The sequence below is a fragment of the Salvelinus fontinalis genome, chromosome 21, assembly GCF_029448725.1.
Source record: "Salvelinus fontinalis isolate EN_2023a chromosome 21, ASM2944872v1, whole genome shotgun sequence".
Lineage (NCBI taxonomy): Eukaryota > Metazoa > Chordata > Actinopteri > Salmoniformes > Salmonidae > Salvelinus > Salvelinus fontinalis.
The window spans coordinates 28204167-28223801 of record NC_074685.1 but is presented as its reverse complement, the minus strand read 5'-3'; the positions used below and the strand labels follow the sequence as shown (position 1 = coordinate 28223801).

Genomic DNA, 19635 nt, shown 5'->3' with positions numbered 1-19635 from the left:
ATACCTGTGAGTAGGCCGAGGCCTATAGTGATATGAATAACGTGCTTCAGTAAGGTTGCTTTTTTGGTGTTCATGGCCCTGGTTGTTGATTGTACCGCAGGAATGGAACGTAAATCACAGAGGATAGATGTTGTGGTGGCAGTTGCAGAGAAGTACTTGGGTGTCTTAGATTTTACTGGATGTTGGATAAGAGTTACAGGATGTTTTGAACGATAGTGTTCCATCCTCCCAGGCTGCTGGCCTGGAGTAGAATCAGATAGGGGCAAAGTAGTGGAATAATGGTGAGATTTTAATGTGTGTAGGGTTACTTGGTAGGGCAATGTTTTCACATCGTGTAATTAATTCGTACTACAGAATAGTAGGCTGATACACAGCCGATACAGTAGGTGGTAGCATGCAATTTTTTATTTTTTTTGCAGACCACAATAATACCAAAGAAGAAGTATATACCGGAAGTGGGGTTACAGCGAGAGGTGACCGTGTAGGGACATGCGCTTCCGCTCTGCTAGGCGCTGGCAGTTGAATGAATAGCTGAACTGGAGTCCCAATGAAGGTAAGAGGGAATATTATCACACTGTGTGTACCTGAGGCACCTGTCTCGTTGCTGGCTGTCGTGTATACACTCGTTATCGACAAGCCCCGTCTCAGAGAGGACAACACGGAGCTCTACAAGGTCAGTAACGTTAGCTAGTAATGGTACACGTTGGTAGCTAGGCTAGCTAGCACTAGCAACTGATCAGCGATATGGCTGTTGCATTTAAAACAGATCATGGAAAATAGCTACGTGGTAACAAGTTACAAGTCCAGCTCGCTAACTTGAGTTCTAACGAAGCCAGTCTTAAGGAAAAGACACGTCAGATAATTTCACTTTTTGGCCCATGGTTATGGATGCTATGGCACTTCTTGTGTACCAGTAGCTAGCGAACGTTAGCCAGTTTGCTGTTAGTGGTAGCCTACGGTTACATAGAGGTTGAATCTGTACATATATTGCAATATTCTATACTATTTTTAAATCACGTTAGAAATGCTGCCACTATAGCAATTACCGTGATTATCAGTTGGCTATTGATATTTTTATGTCATGATCAAGATTCCAGCTACAACCAGCAAATTGTTTCTACACTCATGCATTTGGCCCATATACAGTCTATGATCTGTCCCTAGGATGAAGAGACTCCCCATCCTAGTTCTGCTCTTGTGGCTGTGTGTCATGTTCTACATCGGCATCTTCCTGTTTGTGGGCGGCTTCCTGCTGGTGAGGCTGGAGGTCAACCGGACCAGCACCTGTGGGGATGTTTTGCTGCCAGGGGGCCAGCAGGGGGACTTCTGCCAAGGACAGCCACGCTTCCGCAAGGCTGTGGTTCTCATCATAGACGCCCTGAAGATCGACTTTGCCCGCTTTGACCCCGCGAACAAAGAGCCCCGCCCTTTCGAGAACAAGCTGCCCGTGCTGGAGGAAGTGACCTCATCAAAGCCCTCCCATGCACGCCTGTTCCCATTCCGTGCTGACCCCCCCACCACCACTATGCAGAGGATCAAGGGCTTCACCACAGGCTCCCTGCCCACCTTCATTGATGTGGGCAATAACTTTGCCTCCAGCGCCATCCTGGAGGACAACCTAGTTCACCAGCTAGCAGAAGTGGGTGAGTGACAGTCTATAAAGTCTGGCTCAATTCGCCATCCTGTAAGTAAAATATTCAAGGTTATACTCAGAAAGGCACAGATGGGACATGACGAAAATTTGAACTCAGCTTTGCCTGATTATTCCCTTTCTCCTTTCTATAGGCAAGAGAGTGGTCTTCATGGGTGATGACACATGGGAAAGTCTCTTCCCAAAAAAGTTCCACCGTTCCCTGCCCTTCCCCTCTTTCAATGTCAAGGATCTGCACACAGTGGACAATGGAATTCTGCAGCACCTGTACAACATCAGTAAGCATTGGCAGACAGCCAGACACATTTGCATTTGTGGTGTACAGTATTGGACTTCTCCTGCACATCTCCCTCTCTCTCTCCTCTCTTCCTCAGTGGTAAGTGATGACTGGGATGTGCTGGTAGCTCACTTCCTGGGGGTGGATCACTGTGGCCACAGGTTTGGTCCTGACCACCCGGCTATGGCTGACAAGCTTACCCAGATGGATGGGGTCATCAGGTCAGTGGGAATTAAAAGGTCTCCTGGCCACAGTAGCACTAGGCTATATAATACTCTCTTAAATTCAGTAGTACAGAATGTAATATCAATGCCATTTTAAAGAACTATCTTTAGGATTGCATTTGTACATCGCTCTCTAAAATACTGTGTGCGGTATGTCAGATGACATACTATGGCTCTACCATTCTGACCATTGTTTTGTCCCCAAGATCTGTGCTTGATCGGCTGCAGAATGACACCCTGTTAGTGGTTATGGGAGATCACGGTATGACAGATACAGGTGACCACGGGGGGGAGAGTCAGAAGGAGACTGATGCTGCCATTTTCCTCTACAGCCCCTCTCCCCTCTTTCCAGCATCCCCTTCCCAGGTGAGTATAGCAGCTGCACATTCCCACCATTCCTATAATATCCTCAACAATCATGATATGAATAGTGAGTGTTGCATTGATCATTCCACATTGAATGACCCTTGTTTTGTCTCTGTCTCCCTGTAGAGTGATCCTGAGGTGGTGCCCCAGACAGACCTGGTGCCTACCCTGGCCCTGCTCCTGGGCATCCCCATCCCCTACAGCAGTGTGGGACAGGTCCTGCTGCCTCTGTTCCCTGCAGACAGCCAGACAGGGGGTGCACCAGCAGGTCTCAGCCAGGCAGAGGCACTGTGGATCAATGCCAAACAGGTAATCCCAAAGATCTGTTATCATGTCAGATGCACACTTGATGTATGTTGAACATTACAATTGACTGCACATTTCTGTGCATATTCTAACCATGAATACGAGCTTATATTAATTTGTATTATTAAGTGTTGCACGGTATATCAAAACTTCTGTACTTTTTTGATATTAGAACATGGAAAATGATTCAGTACTATAATTTTTGTTACTTGCAGTACTTCTCTCACATCTACTGATTTGAGAGAGGATCAACTCTGTCTATCAGTGCAGCTGATGTCCCCTTATAGCGCGAGCTCACCGTACCTGCTCCACTTATTCATTGCTAGCTTTAGCCTGTACTGAGGAACCGCTTCCCTCACTGGGAGTCTGGGCTGCATGTTAGCTCCTCACTCATGCTACACTGAAGTTAACACACTTCAATAATATGGCATGTAGAAATGTTGCAACTGTTCAGAAAACAATTTCCATTACAGGCTAGAACACTTTACAATGCAAGAAGATACAGGTAGCTTCCAGCTTTGTAGGCTAACTTTCCTTGCTAGCTTACAGGTGAAGCTAACATCAATTTATGACCCTCGTACTTTGTTTGTGATAATATGCAAACCATAATGCAAAATATGTTGATTTTTAAAGCTCATTGTCACCAAAAACATAGTCATTGCCAAAAAATGTATTCATTCACTTCATCTCCCGCGCCTCAGCCACGTGTTCAATACAATAAGTCCCAAATGGAAAGGAAACAGATTGTTTTATGTCAATAGCCCTTTGAAATCAGCCAAGACAAGCTCAATAACTCAATGTAATGTGGATAGGCTACATCTTGATTGACTCAATTTATCAATAGAGATTTACCATTCAAATATATGATTACCGTTATGTAGTTATACTGAACAGAAATATAAACGCAACAATTTCAGTCAATTGAAATAAATTCATTAGGCCATGGGGAGCCAGGCGTAGCCAATCAGAAAGAGTTTTTTTTCCCACAAAATGATTTTATTACAGACAGAAATACTCCTCAGTTTTAGACGATCCTGCAGGTGAAGAAGCCGGATGTGGAGGTCCTGGGCTGTCATGTGTAATGATCAAGCTGTTTAATCAGCTTCTTGATATGCCACACCTGTCAGTTGGATGGATTATCTTGGCAAAGGAGAAATGCTCACTAACAGGGATGTAAACAAATTTGTGCACAACATTGGAGAGAAATAAGCAATTTGTGCGTATGGATAATTTCTGCGATCTTTTATTTAAGCTCATGAAACATGGAACCAACACTTTACATGTTGCGTTTATATTTTTGTTCAGTATATATTGGTAAAAACAAAGTCAATTTGATTGTAAAATTGATTCATTAATGCATACATGGCTCTCTCTGAAAATTGTCATGAATGATATTGAACTCAAAAGATCTTTCTGGAACAAGTCCCGTTCTGTGACTTTGGGTAATAGGTCTTGTTTTGACGTGGTATCGTGCATGGTGATGGTATTGTGATGCTAAACCTGGTATCGAAGCCAAAATTCTGTTATCGTGACCACACAAATTATACATTTGACCCTTTTTGTCTTTTTGAAGGTCAACCGTTTCCTAGAGACCTATTCCAGCATGGCCAAAGACATCCCTCCAGAGAGTCTGTCTCAGCTGCAGGCAGACTTCTCCCGCCTCTCCTCCAAGTACCTCCGCACCGTCAAAGAGGGCCGCTCTCCCACCCCAGAACTAGTGGCCTCCCTGCAGGGGTACCTGACCTCTGTCCGGGACACTTGCCGCGCCACCTGGGCCCACTTCAACCCAGCCAAGATGGCTGCCGGCATAGCTGTCCTGGCGTGTGCCTGCGTGCTGTGTTACGTCCTCTCTGAGATGTCCTCTGTGCTGGTGAGGGAGAGTGGTCTGCTGAGGGTCCCTCTGGTGGCAGCCACTGTGGTGGGGGTGTGTGTGGCTGCAAGTCAGCTGTTCACCCAGGGCTATGCTGAGGGGTCCTGGTGCCTGGCGGCTGCAGCCTTCTCCTCTGAGGTACTGGTCCTCTGGAGAGCCCAACGGGCCAGGAAGACTACAGCGGCTGAGGGTGGAGAGGTGGCCCCAAGACGTGGCTGGCTGACCCTGCCTCGCTTCTTATTAACCCCTCCCCTCCTGGTGCTCCTCCTGCGCTGTGCCTCCCTGCTCTCTGACAGCTATGTAATAGCAGAGGGCCGTGTGGTCACCTTTCTGCTTATTTCCATGAGCCTCTATGTCCCCTTCCATCTCAACTGGGACGGCCTCCTGCTACCCCCTGTCCATGACCCCCTGAAACCCGCCGGGCTGCTGCCCTCCCCGGTTCTATCCCCCTTAGCCGTAAAGAGGGAGAGCAGCACCTTCTTGGCCTGCCTGGGGGTGTTAGTGGGCTCTCTCTACCTCTCCCTCTTCTTCCACGGCTGTCGTGAGGAGCAGGGCTCCTGCCAGCCCTCCCCGTTCCTCTCCCCCCTGTCACGGGTGCAGGACAGCCGTCTGAAGAACCTGCACTACATCCTGTCTCTGGCCTCTCTGGGCGCCTGGACCTACCTGCTGCGGCGCTGGCTGCGGCACTACGGCAACCTGAACAGCCCTAGTGGCACGGTGTTCACGGCCCGCTGGATCCTACCTCTGCTCTCTGTCTGTTTGGGGCTCCACTGGGCTGTGGCTGCCACCCCAGAGGACAGCTTCCGGAACCTGGCTGAGCTGATCAGCTTGGGCCAGCGGGCCCTCCCCAGGGTTGCCTTCTCTCTGCTGGGCGTAGGGCTGGCGCTGCTATGGCTGGATCCGCTCACCGTATTTATCAAGAGCAGGGCTGCAACCCCTGTCCGAGGCCCTGTATCGCTCCCCCCACCCCGCTACCGGGCTAGCACGGGCATCAGCACCCAGGCAGAGCTGCACCACCTTATCCCCCAGCTCTACCAGCGCATGCGCCGCTCCCTGGAGGATGGAGAACCAGCCAGGGTTCCTGAGGGGGGCGACCGGCCTGCCGTGGAGGCCTACGGGCTGGGTACGGTCTACTCGGCCCCCGTGGTCCTGCTGTGCGGCCTGCTAGGGCTGGGCCTGCTGCTGCTGCATCCAGAGGGCATGTCCCTGTCCTTCCTCCTGCTGCTCCTGGAGATGGGAGCCCTGCTGCAGATACACGCCTCCTCCACTACCCTCAACTCCCTGCAGGGGGCGCACTCTGGTAAGCTGCTCACAGTGTGTGATCAATGGTCTGACTATTTGGTCCTCTTTTCATCTTTTATAACATGCCTGTAATTTTTACTTTTGCATATGTTGCATGTTTGTCTCGAACTAACGACTAGAGATACTAATTATTATGGATTTATCTTATTTGCCCCTGACTTATTTGTACCCTGCCCTGAACTTTAGTAACGTTCACTGGCCGGCAACATCTGGTTACTCTACCATGCACCTTAGAGGCTGCTGCCCTATGTACATAGTAATTGAACACGGGTTACTTTAATGATGTTTACGTACTGTTTTACCCACTTCATATGTATATACTGTATTGTAGTCAAGGCCTATCTTATTTAACTATTGCTCTACATTATACTATTCTTCAGAATATACAGTGCCTTGCAAAAGTATTCACCCCCCTTGACATTTTTCCTATTTTGTTGCCTTACAACCTGGAATTAAAATATATTTTTTGGAGGGGTTGTATCATTTAATTTACACAACATCCCTACCACTTTGAAGATGCAAAATGTTTTTTTTATTGTGAAACAAACAAGAAATAAGACAAAAAAACTGCATAACTATTCACCCCTGCAAAGTCAATACTTTGTAGAGCCACCTTTTGTAGCAATTACTGGGATGGGCAAACCTGCTCCAGCTCCTTCAAGTTGGATGGGTTCCACTGGTGAACAGCAATCTTTAAGTCATACCACAGATTTTCAATTGGATTAAGGTCTGGGCTTTGAGTCGGCCATTCCAAGACATTTAAATGTTTCCCCTTAAACCACTCGAGTGTTGCTTTAGCAGTATGCTTAGGGTCATTGTCCTGCTGGAAGGTGAACCTCCGTCCCAGTCTCAAATCTCTGGAAGACTGAAACAGGTTTCCCTCAAGAATTTCTCTGTATTTAGCGCCATCCATCATTCCTTCAATTCTGACCAGTTTCCCAGTCCCTGCCGATGAATAACATTCCCACAGCATGATTCTGCCACCACCATGCTTCACTGTGGGGGTGGTGTTCTTGGAGTGATGAGAGGTGTTGGGTTTGTGCCAAACATAGCATTTTCCTTGATGGCCAAAAAGCTACATTTTAGTCTCATCTGACCAGAGTACCTTCTTCCGTATATTTGGGGAGTCTTCCACATGCCCTTTGGCGAACACCAAACGTGTTTTCTTTTAGCAATGGCTTTTTTCTGGCCACTCTTCCGTAAAGCCCAGCTCTGTGGCGGCTTGAAGTGGTCCTGTGGACGGATACTCCAATCTCCGCTGTGGAGCTTTGTAGCTCCTTCAGGGTTATCTTTGGTCTCTTTTTTGCCTCTGATTAATGCCCTCTTTGCCTGGTCCGTGAGTTTTGGTGGGTGGCCCTCTTGGCAGGTTTGTTGTGGTGCATAATCTTTAATTTAATGGTACTCCGTGGGATGTTTTTTTTATAACCCAAACCTGATCTGTGCTTCTCCAACTTTGTACCTGATCTGTTTGGAGAGCTCCTTGGTCTTTGTGGTGCCGCTTAGTGGTGTTGCAGACTCTGCGGCCTTTCAGAGCAGGTGTGTATATATATACTGAGATCATGTGACAGATCATGTGACACTTAGATTGCACACAGGTGGACTTTGTTTAACTAGTTATGTAACTTCTGAAGGTAATTGGTTGCACCAGATCTTATTTAGGGGTTTCATAGCAAATGGGGTGAATACATGTGCACGCACCAATTTTCCTTTTTTTACATTTTATTATTTATTTTTTTGTAAGAAGTTATTTTTTCCATTTCACTTCACCAATTTGGACTATTTTGTGTATGTCCATTACATGAAATCCAAATAAAAATCTATTTAAATTACAGGTTGTAATGCAACAAAATAGGAAAAACGCCAAGGGGGATGAATACTTTTGCAAGGCACTATATATATGACCCACACACAGTACCAGTCAAACATTTGGACACACTTACTCATTCCAGGGCTTTTCTTTATGTTTGCAATTTTCTACATTGTAGAATAATAGTGAAGACATCAAAACTATGAAATAACACATGGAATTTAACAAATGTTAAATCTTTTCTATTTTAGATTCTTCAAAGTATCCACCCTTTGCCTTAATGACAGCTTTGCACACTCTTGTCATTCAGCCAGCTTCATGAGGTAGTCACCTGGAATGCATTTCAATTAGGAAGTGTGACTTATTAAAAGTTAATTTGTGGAATTTCTCTCCACCTTAATGCGTTTGAGCCAATCAGTTGTATTGTGACAAGGTAGGGGTGGTATACAGAAGATGTGAAATACCAGTCTATATTATGGCAAGAACAGGTCAAATAAGCAAAGAGAAACAGTTAAGCTCAGTCAATCCAGAACATTTCAAGAACTTTGAACGTTTCTTCAAGTGCAGTCACAAAAACCATTGAGCGCAATTATAAAACTGTCTCTCATGGTGACTGCCACAGGAAAGGAAGACCCAGAGTTACCTCTGCTGCTGAGGATACTTTCATTAGAGATACCGGCCATAGAAATAGCAGCCCAAATAAATGCTTCACCGAGTTCAAGTAACAGACACATCTCAACATCAACTGTTCAGAGGAGACTACGTGAATCAGGCCTTCATGTTCGAATTTCTGCAAGGAAACCACTACTAAAGGACACCAATAATAAGAAGAGACTTGCTTGGGCCAAGAAACATGAGCAAGGGACATTAGACTGGTGGAAATCTGTCCTTTGGTCTGATGAGTCCAAATGGGAGATTTTTGGTTCCAACCGCTGTGTCTTTGTGAGACGCAGAGTAGGTGAACGGATGATCTCCGCATGTGTGGTTCCCACGGTGAAGCATGGAGGAGGAGTTGTGGGGTGCTTTGCTGATGACACTCAGTGATTTATTTAGAATTCAAGGCAAACTTAACCAGCATGGCTACCACAGCATTCTGCAGCGGTACCCCATCCCATCTGGTTTGCGCTTTATGGATTATCATTTGTTTTTCAACGGGACAATGACCCAAAACACCTCCAGGCTGTGTAAGGGCTATTTGACCAAGAAGGAGAGTGATGGAGTGCTGCATCAGATGACATGGCCTCCACAATCACATGACCTCAACCCAATTGAGATGTTTTGGGATGAGTTGGACCGCAGAGAGAAGGAAAAGCAGCCAACAGTACTCAGCATACGTGGGAACTCCTTCAAGACTGTTTGAAAAGCATTCCAGGTGAAGCTGATTGTCAGAATGCCTTGACAGCTTTGCACACACTTGGCAAAGGGTGGCTACTTTGAAGAAATCTCAAATATATTTTTCTTAACACTTTTTGGGGGTTAATACACACTACAAGAGTGTGCAAAGCTGTCATTAAGGCAAAGGGTGGATACTTTGAAGAATCTAAAATAGAAAAGATTTAGCATTTGTTAAATTCCATGTGTTATTTCATAGTTTTGATGTCTTCACTATTATTCTCAATGTGGAAAATAGTAAAATAAGAAAACCCTTGAATGAGTAGGCGTGTCCAAACTTTTGATTGGTACTGTGTGTGTGTGTCTCACACAGGAAAAAAACAATTTAATCCAATTTTAGAGTAAGGCTGTAATGTAACAACGTGGAAAAAGTCAAGGGGTCTGAATACTTTCCGGAGGCACTGTACATACACTACCGTTCAAAAGTTTGGGGTCACTTAGAAATGTCCTTGTTTTCCATGAAAACATACATGAAATGAGTTGCAAAATGAATAGGAAATATAGTCAAGACATTGACAAGGTTATAAATAAGGATTTTTAATTGAAATAATTGTGTCCTTCAAACTTTGCTTTCGTCAAAGAATACTCAATTTGCAGCAATTACAGCCTTGCAGACCTTTGGCATTCTAGTTGTTATTTTGTTGTGGTCATCTGTAGAGATTTCACCCCATGCTTCCTGAAGCACCTCCCACAAATTGGATTGGCTTGATGAGCACTTCTTACGTACCATACGGTCAAGCTGCTCACACAACAGCTCAATAGGGTTCAGATCCAGTGACTGTGCTGGCCACTCCATTATAGACAGAATACCAGTTGACTGCTTCTCCCCTAAATAGTTATTGCATAGTTTGGAGCTGTGCTTTAGGTCATTGTCCTGTTGTAGGAGGAAACTGGCTCCAATAAAGCGCTTTCCACAGTGTATGGCATGGCGTTGCAGAATGGAGTGATAGCCTTCCTTCTTCAAGATCCCTTTTACCCTGTACAAATCTCCCACTTTACTACCACCAAAGCACCCCAGACCATCACATTGCCTCCACCATGCTTGACAGATGGCGTCAAGCACTCCTCCAGCATCTTCTAATTTTTTCTGCGTCTCACAAATGTTCTTTGTTATCCGAACACCTCAAACTTAGATTTGTCTGTCCAAAACACTTTTTTCCCAATCTTCTTCTGTCCAGTGTCTGTGTTCTTTTGCCTGTCCAGTGTCTGTGTTCTTTTGTCTATCTTAATCTTTTATTTTTATTGGCCAGTCTGAGAGATGTCTTTTTCTTTGCATCTCTGCCTAGAAGGCCAGCATCCCGAAGTCGCCTCTTCACTGTTGACATTGAGACTGGTGTTTTGCTGGTACTATTTAATGAAGCTGCCAGTTGAGGATTTGTGAGGCGTCTGTTTCTCAAACTAGACACTAATGTACTTGTCCTCTTGCTCAGTTCTCAAATCAAATTCATTTATATAGCCCTTCTTACATCAGCTGATATCTCAAAGTGCTGTACAGAAACCCAGCCTAAAACCCCTAACAGCAAGCAATGCAGGTGTAGAAGCACGGTGGCTAGGATAAACTCCCTAGAAAGGCCAAAACCTAGGAAGAAACCTGGACTGGGTGGCCAGTCCTCTTCTGGCTGTGCCAGGTGAAGATTGTAACAGAACATGGCCAAGATGTTCAAATGTTCATAAATTACCAGCATGGTCAAATAATAATAATCACAGTAGTTGTCGTGGGTGCAGCAAGTCAGCACCTCAGGAGTAAATGTCAGTTGGCTTTTCATAGCCGATCATTAAGAGTATCTCTACCGCTCCTGCAGTCTCTAGAGAGTTGAAAACAGCAGGTCTGGGACAGGTAGCACGTCCGGGGAACAGGTCAGGGTTCCATAGCCACAGGCAGAACAGTTTAAACTGGAGCAGCAGTACGGCCAGGTGGACTGGGGACAGCAAGGAGTCATCATGCCAGGTAGTCCTGAGGCATGGTCCTAGGGCTCAGGTCCTCCGAGAAAGAAAGAAATAGAGAAAATTAGAGAGAGCATACTTAAATTCACACAGGACACCGGATAAGACAGGAGAAGTACTCCAGATATAACAAACTGACCCTAATCCCCCAACACACAAACTACTGCAGCATAAATGCTGGAGGCTGAGACAGGAGGGGTCAGGAGACACTGTGGCTCCATCCGATGATACCCCCGGACAGCGCCAAACAGGAAGGATATAACCCCACCCACTTTGCCAAAACACAGCCCCCACACCACTAGAGGGATATCTTCAACCACCAACTTACCATCCTGAGACAAGGCCGAGTATAGCCCACAAAGATCTCCGCCACGGCACAACCCAAGGGGGGGCGCCAACCCGGACAGGAAGATCACGTCAGTGACTCAACCCACTCAAGTGACGCACCCCTCCTAGGGGACGGCATGAAAGAGCGCCAGTGACTCAGCCCCTGTAATAGGGTTAGAGGCAGAGAATCCCAGTGGAGAGAGGGGAACCGGCCAGGTAGAGACAGCAAGGGCGGTTCGTTGCTCCAGAGCCTTTCGTTCACCTTCACACTCCTGGGCCAGACTACACTCAATCATATGACCCACTGAAGAGATGTTTTCATTGAAATCTACAGCTCTGTGTCATCCGCATAGCAGTGAAAGTTAACATTATGTTTTCGAATGATATCCCCAAGAGGTAAAATATATAGTGAAAATAATAGTGATCCCAAAACGGAACCTTGAGGAACACCGAAATGTACAGTTGATTTGTCAGAGGGCAAACCATTCACAGAGACAAACTGATATCTTTCCGACAGATAAGATCTAAACCAGGCCAGAACTTGTCCGTGTAGACCAATTTGGGTTTCCAATCTCTCCAAAAGAATGTGGTGATCGACGGTATCAAAGGCAGCACTAAGGTCTAGGAGCACGAGGACAGATGCAGAGCCTCGGTCTGACGCCATTAAAAGGTAATTTACCACCTTCACAAGTGCAATCTCAGTGCTATGATGGGGTCTAAAACCAGACTGAAGCATTTCGTATACATTGTCTTCAGGAAGGCAGTGAGTTGCTGCGCAACAGCTTTTTCTAAAATATTTGAGAGGAATGGAAGATTCGATATAGCCCGATTAGTTTTTTATATTTTCTAGGTCAAGGTTTGGCTTTTTCAGGATTGGCTTTATTACTGCCACTTTTAGTGAGTTTGGTACACATCCGGTGGATAGAGAGCCGTTTATTATGTTCAACATAGGAGGGCCGAGCACAGGAAGCAGCTCTTTCAGTCGTTTAGTTGGAATAGGGTCCAGTATGCAGCTTGAAGGTTTAGAGGCCATGATTATTTTCATCATTGTGTCAAGAGATATAGTACTAAAACACTTAAGTGTCTCTCTTGATCCTAGGTCCTGGCAGAGTTGTGCAGACTCAGGACAGCTGAGCTTTGGAGGAATACGCAGATTTAAAGAGGAGTCCGTAATTTGATTTCTAATGATCATGATCTTTTCCTCAAAGAAGTTCATGAATTTATTACTGCTGAAGTGAAAGCCATCGTCACTTGGGGAATGCTGCTTTTTAGTTAGCTTTGTGACAGTATCAAAAATACATTTCGGATTGAGCAACAGTGAGGGCTCTTTGATACTGCAAGGTACTGTCTTTCCAAGCTAGTCGGAAGACTTCCAGTTTGGTGTGGCGCCATTTCCGTTCCAATTTTCTGGAAGCTTGCTTCAGAGCTCGGGTATTTTCTGTATACCAGGGAGCTAGTTTCTTATGACAAATGTTTTTAGGGGTGCAACTGCATCTAGGGTATTGCGCAAGGTTAAATTGAGTTCCTCAGTTAGGTGGTTAACTGATTTTTGTCCTCTGACGTCCTTGGGTAGGCAGATGGAGTCTGGAAAGGAGTCAAGGAGTCTTTGTGTTGTCTGAGAATTTATAGCATGACTTTTGATGCTCCTTGGTTGTGGTCTGAGCAGATTATTTGTTGCGATTGCAAACGTAATAAAATGGTGGTCCGATAGTCCAGGATTATGAGGAAAAACATTAAGATCTACAACATTTATTCCATGGGACAAAACTAGGTCCAGTGTATGACTGTGACAGTGAGTATGTCCAGAGACATGTTGGACAAAACCCACTGAGTCGATGATGGCTCCGAAAGCCTTTTGGAGTGGGTCTTTGGACTTTTCCATGTGAATATTAAAATCACAAAAAATTTGAATATTATCTGCTATGACTACAAGGTCCGATGGGAACTCGGTGAGGAACGCTGTATATGGCCCAGGAGGCCTGCTATAAAAAGTGATTGAGTAGGCTGCATAGATTAAATGACTAGAAGCTCAAAAGACAAACGTCATCTTTTTTTTGTTGTAAATTAATATTTGCTATCGTAAATGTTAGCAACACATCCGCGTTTGCGGGATGCACGGGGGATATGGTCACTAGTGTAACCAGAAGGTGAGGCCTCATTTAACACAGTAAATTCATCAGGCTTAAGCCATGTTTCAGTCAGGCCAATCACATCATGATTATGATCAGTGATTAGTTCATTGACTATAACTGCCTTTGAAGTGAGGGATCTAACATTAAGTAGCCCTATTTTGAGATGTGAGGTATCACGATCTCTTTAAATAATGGCAGGAATGGAGGAGGTCTTTATCCTAGTGAGATTGCTAAGGCGAACACCACCATGTTTAGTTTTGCCCAACCTAGGTCGAGGCACAGACACGGTCTCAATGGGGATAGCTAAGCTGACTACACTGACTGTGCTAGTGGCAGACTCCGCTAAGCTGGCAGGCTGGCTAACAGCCTGCTGCCTGGCCTGCACCCTATTTCATTGTGGAGCTAGAGGAGTTAGAGCCCTGTCTATGTTGGTAGATAAGATGAGAGCACCCCTCCAGCTAGGATGGAGTCCGTCACTCCTCAGCAGGCCAGGCTTGGTCCTGTTTGTAGGTGAGTCCCAGAAAGAGGGCCAATTATCTACAAATTCTATCTTTTGGAATGGCAGAACAGTTTTCAACCAGTGATTGAGTTGTGACATTCTGCTGTAGAGCTCATGCCTCCCCCTAACTGGGAGGGGGCCAGAGACAATTACTCGATGCCGACACATCTTTCTAGCTGATTTACACGCTGAAGCTATGTTGCGCTTGGTGACCTCTGACTGTTTCATCCTAACATCGTTGGTGCCGATGTGGATAACAATATCTCTATACTCTCTACACTCGCCAGTTTTAGCTTTAGCCAGCTAAAAAGTTTTAGCCAGTTGAAAGTTTCTGACGGCTGAATGAGCGACACCGGTTTAGCATTCCTACAGCATTTCCCTCCAGAAGCCATGAGGAAGTTGTCCGGCTACGGAGACTGTGCAAGGGGATTTATACTACTATCTGTACTTACTGGTGGCACAGACGCTGTTTCATCCTTTCCTACACTGAAATTACCCTTGCCTAACGATTACGTCTGAAGCTGGGCTTGCAGCACAGCTATCCTCGCCGTAAGGCGATCGTTCTCCTGTATATTATGAGTACAGCGACTGCAATTAGAAGGCATCATGTTAATGTTACTACTTAGCTTCTGATGGTGGAGGTCCTGACGAACCATGTCCAGATAAAGCGTCCGGAGTGAAAAAGTTGGTTGCAAAGTAAGGTTGGCAACAAAACGCACAGCAACAGGTAAGCAAGTTGTGACCGGAAATGAGTTGTTGTGCACAGAGTCCTCCCACTCCTCTTTCTATTCTGGTTAGAGCCAGTTTGCGCTGTTCTGTGAAGGGAGTCGTACACAGCGTTGCACGAGATTTTCAGTTACTTGGCGATTTCTCACATGGAATAGCCTTCACTTTTCAGAACAAGAATAGACAGACGAGTTTCAGAAGAAAATTATTTGTTTCTGGCCATTTTGAGCCTGTAATCAAACCCACAAATGCTGACGCTCCAAATACTCAACTGGTCTAAAGAAAGTCTGTTTTATTGCTTCATTAATCAGGACAACAGCTTTCAGGTGTGCTAACATAATTGCCATTGGGTTTTCTAATGATCAATTACCCTTTTAAAATTATTAACTTGGATTAGCTAACACAACATGCCAATGGAACACAGGAGTGATGGTTGCTGATAATGGGCGCCTATGTAGATATTCCATATAAAATCTGCCGTTTTCAGCTACAATAGTCATTTACAACATTAACAATGTCTACACTGTATTTCTGATCAATTTGATGTTATTTTAATGGACAAAAAATGTGCTTTTCTTTCAAAAACAAGGACATTTTTAAGTGACCCCAAACCTTTGAACGGTAGTGTGCATACCTAGATACAGACAGACGCCGACATTGCTCGCCCTAATATTTCTTAATTCCATTCTTTTACTTTTTCGATTTGTGTGTATTGTTAGATTTTACTGCACTGTTGGAGCTAGGAACACTAGCATTTCGCTACACCTGCAATAACATCTGCTAAATATGTGTGTGCGACCAATAAGGTTTTACTTTGATTTGACTTGTTTCTCCCTCTGCCAGGTGACTTTTCTGTGCCCTGGACCCCGGTAGTGCTGTGGTCCCTGGCTGCCACTCAGTTCTTCCATGCCACAGGCCATCTGCCTACGTTCCCATCCATCCAGTGGGCTGCTGCTTTTGTGGGCTTCCCTGGTGGGCACACGGGCACCATACTCCCCGCTTCACTGGTCACCCTCAACACCTTCTCCTCACACATCCTCTTTGCAGGTACTCACTTGTTTACTGTGTTGTACAGTAAGAATTGTAATGTGTTTAGATTGATTGACATCGTGGTTAATGTGGCTATAATCATATCCCTCCTGACATTATTTCAGTCTTTGCGTAATACTGTACCACATTTCAATACTGACAACCACTTAAGTTAATTGATGGCTATACAGTGTACCTGAATATTGATCATGAATATGATGCTCAGTTTATGCTGATGTGTCTGTATGTTTGTGAATACAGTGGCTTGTCCGCTGCTTCTCTTCTGGCCGCTGGTGTGTGAGGTGCGAGGAGGAAGAGGAGGAAGAGGAGGGGGTGGGGAGGAAGGAGAGGACAATGCTATCATGGAGATGAGACTAAGGGAGAGTCCCCAGCAGTTCAGCTCTGCCCTTCTACAGCTCGCAACACGCTACCTCTTCATTAACGGGGCACAGGTAAGCACTATTAGAATAATATCATGCATATTTGAATTTTATTTAAATAACAAAAATATTGCTCTTGACTAATCAGAATGATGCAAAATGCCACAACCGTATGCAGTTGTTTTCTGGGTGCTATTCTCCAGTAGTTTCTGGCTAGCAGTAGCCTAGGCTAACAGCAACAGTGAAAGAGAAGTCTGACATTTGTCCCGTGTGGCTCAGTTGGTAGAGCATGGCGCTTGCAACCCCAGGGTTGTGGGTTCGATTCCCACGGGGGACCAGTACAAAAAAGTATGAATGTATGTACTTGTAAGTCGCTCTGGATAAGAGCGTCTGCTAAATGACTTAAATGTTAATGTAAAATTTGCCATTGTAGAACTGATTCTGTTCTGGTGAGATTTTTTGCATTGATCTGTGTCAGGTCTCTGTTGGTGCGTGCCTGTAGGCTAATCATTGTTTGAAGTGGGGAAAATAGCATATCGTTGTCAGGGCTGACCGGAGGGATACATGCTGTAATAGTATAAAATGTCTTTTCATGTAAAACATAACCCATAGTCCATGAGAGAGACAATGATATTAAAATAATCACTTTGTGTGTCCTCAGTAATGTAGGCTACATTTACAGCTGTAAACAGTGTACTGTCAGCCATGTGTAGTCTGAAGCAGCAGTAGCCCAATGGACCGTACATAAACACTACATTTTTAGAGTTTGTTTTTTATTAAATGAAGAATTTCAAACGTCATGAAAATATGCTTGTGTGTAACAAGGTAACTTGGACCATTTCAGTTAGACAACATTTTAAAATAGACCTACGTTTATCAAAATGAATACTCTCACAAGTGTTTGAATAATAACGTAGAATTACCATGCCCATCCCTAACACATTTTTCTGCCATTGACTCAGGACCTCCTCTCCCCTCTTTCAGGTCTTTGCATCAGTCTGTGCAGCTGCTATCCTCAGGAGACATTTAATGGTGTGGAAGGTTTTTGCACCCAAGTAAGTATCTTTCCCAACTCACAGTAACCACAGTATTGGCTGTGTCATTCCTTCCTACTCTGTGTTACTAGGTTTGTCTAAGTCCCTGATCATGCTCTCAAAATGTGTCATCTGTCTTCTCTAGCATGCTATTAAGCATTATGTCTTCTCTAGCATGCTATTAAGCATTATGTCTTCTCTAGCATGCTATTAAGCATTATGTCTTCTCTAACATGTTTCCTATATATTTGCAGGTTGATGTTTGAGGCCTCAGGGTTCCTGGTGAGCAGTGTGTTTGTGCTGGTGGGGGTGACCCTGGTGATGAGGGTGGACGTGGCAGTGGGGCGCTGGTTTAAGAGACTACTCCCTGACACGTCCGAGTAGAGCGGCTATTGCACTGTTGCAATTAACCAGGGCCCACTGTAAGGCACCCTACACTGTACATCCCTCTTTGGTTCTGGGGGGGTGCAAGGATGGACAGAGGGGGGGGGTCCTGGGGTGACCCAGGGGAATTCGCCATAAGGGCAGCCGTAAGTATCTAGAGGGACTGAGGTGTTTGGGTAACTTGTCCTCTCAAACTCAACTTCAGTGTAGGCTGTATGATGTCAACAAAGGTGCTCTCTCCTCTTGCTCTGTCAATGCAGGCGGACCACAATGGAACTGAATGGTTGGAACTTTTCACGTCCATCCTCAATACGACAAACTCTAAACCCATTGAAGAACATCTGTAATACTCCACTTTATTCTCCTTGGTCATGTATGGGACAGATCCAAGCCTTCACAGCATTACTCTCCATTGTATTGCCTATCGGGTGGCCAGTTAATGAGGCTGTTTACAGAGTGGATGGGAAAGGGGCCTATGGGACCCACAATGCTCTCTGGCTCATGCTCAGTTATGTATGACAGGTCAACAGGAAATGGGTGGATCGTGTGCAAAAAGCAATGAAATTAATCCATCCCAGCAAAGTGCATTATGTCTGTCATCTCAAGTGTCTGCTGAAGGAAATTATCAATTCTTCTCTTGTTTTTATCGTTTTTATATTTAAAAATGGTGGTTTCTTACTGCCAACACTGACGATTATATTACAATATTTTACAGCATCAGCAATAACTGTCTTAATTCATCTCGAATAACAGTATGATTTATAACAATGTTTTCTAATCCCAAATATACAGGTCAGTAGTCTTATGTGAGCCAATAAAGCACATTTTCCCTTGGACAGGATAGCTTTTAATGAATGCCTTGTGTGATGTGACTTGTTGGATGGAAAAAAAGAAAAAGTAGAAATTGAGGACATAAGCATTGACTGTTTTTATTTATTTCTCTGTGGTAGGTACAGTGTGCTGTAGGTCTCTGGACAAGGACATGTTACATTTCTCAGCTCTAGTCTGCAATGCATGAAACTGAAGGGATGTCATTTGAGCTCAGGTTGAATTTGCCCCAATGCAATAGAGCTCCCTTGCTCAAGTGAATGATTGATGTCTACTTCTCTTGGTAGAAGGTAGTGGGTACTATATTTATGCCAATCTGAGTCATGCCTTGTTATAAGTGTTGGTGAGGTGATAGGTTCAGTTGCCATAGATTTCTTTCGTTACAAATACTTTTGTTAATATAACTTTTGTTTAATATAACCAATGAACTAAATTGATCTTATTGTGAAACTCAAATTAAATAGTTTGTACATTTATGAAAGTGTTTGTCCCGCTTTAAATTGTTTAGCTTATACTGTGTTCATAAATCCTTCATAAGCACTGCATGTGTTACAAAAGCATCCATAACAGTATGTCATGCTTTATAATGGGTTCATAAATGTGACATGTTTTGCTGAAGGATTGCATACGCTCTAAAATAAGGTCATATTAGTCACATTAAACCTAATCTCATTCCCAGACACTATCGGCCAAATGTGTGGAAGGTCTGGTGTACCAACGCATCACACTTGGCCTTCGTTAGTTAGGTTTCAAATCAAATAAATAGTGGAAATGGCCAGGGTTTAGCCATAATTATGATGACTTACTTTACTCAGTAAGGTCACTCCTGTAGAATTCTAAGGTCACTCCCACTAAGGCCAACTCTGAATGGTTGATATCCCAGGCTTATATTTATTGTGCAATAACCTGGGAACGACGTTACACCAAGAAACACTTACCTTGATGAAAGCCCCCAACCTAAAGAAAGACTTACCTTGATGAAAGCCCCCAACCTAAAGAAAGACTTACCTTGATGAAAGCCCCCAACCTAAAGAAACACTGACCTTGATGAAAGCCCCCAACCTAAAGAAACACTGACCTTGATGAAAGTCCCCAAACTAAAGAAACACTTACCTTGATGAACCCCCAACCTAAAGAAACACTGACCTTGATGAAAG

The 19635-nt window shown here is 44.6% G+C and overlaps 1 protein-coding gene across 2 annotated transcripts; it reads left to right on the top strand.

The window, feature by feature from the left end:
* The first annotated feature begins 463 nt into the window (after positions 1-463).
* Positions 464-18959, top strand: pigo (phosphatidylinositol glycan anchor biosynthesis, class O). Of its 2 annotated transcripts, none has more exons than XM_055874531.1 (11): positions 464-673; positions 1165-1643; positions 1786-1929; positions 2026-2149; positions 2359-2518; positions 2645-2827; positions 4398-5994; positions 15667-15870; positions 16114-16304; positions 17217-17287; positions 17521-18959. In XM_055874531.1, the coding sequence occupies exons 2-11, from the start codon at positions 1166-1168 to the stop codon at positions 17648-17650; spliced, it is 3282 nt and encodes a 1093-aa protein (XP_055730506.1). In that variant the 5' UTR covers positions 464-673; position 1165; the 3' UTR covers positions 17651-18959. The 2 variants fall into 2 exon arrangements, with proteins under 2 accessions (XP_055730506.1, XP_055730507.1); XM_055874532.1 differs by having other exon boundaries at positions 467-553.
* Positions 18960-19635: the final 676 nt, after the last annotated feature.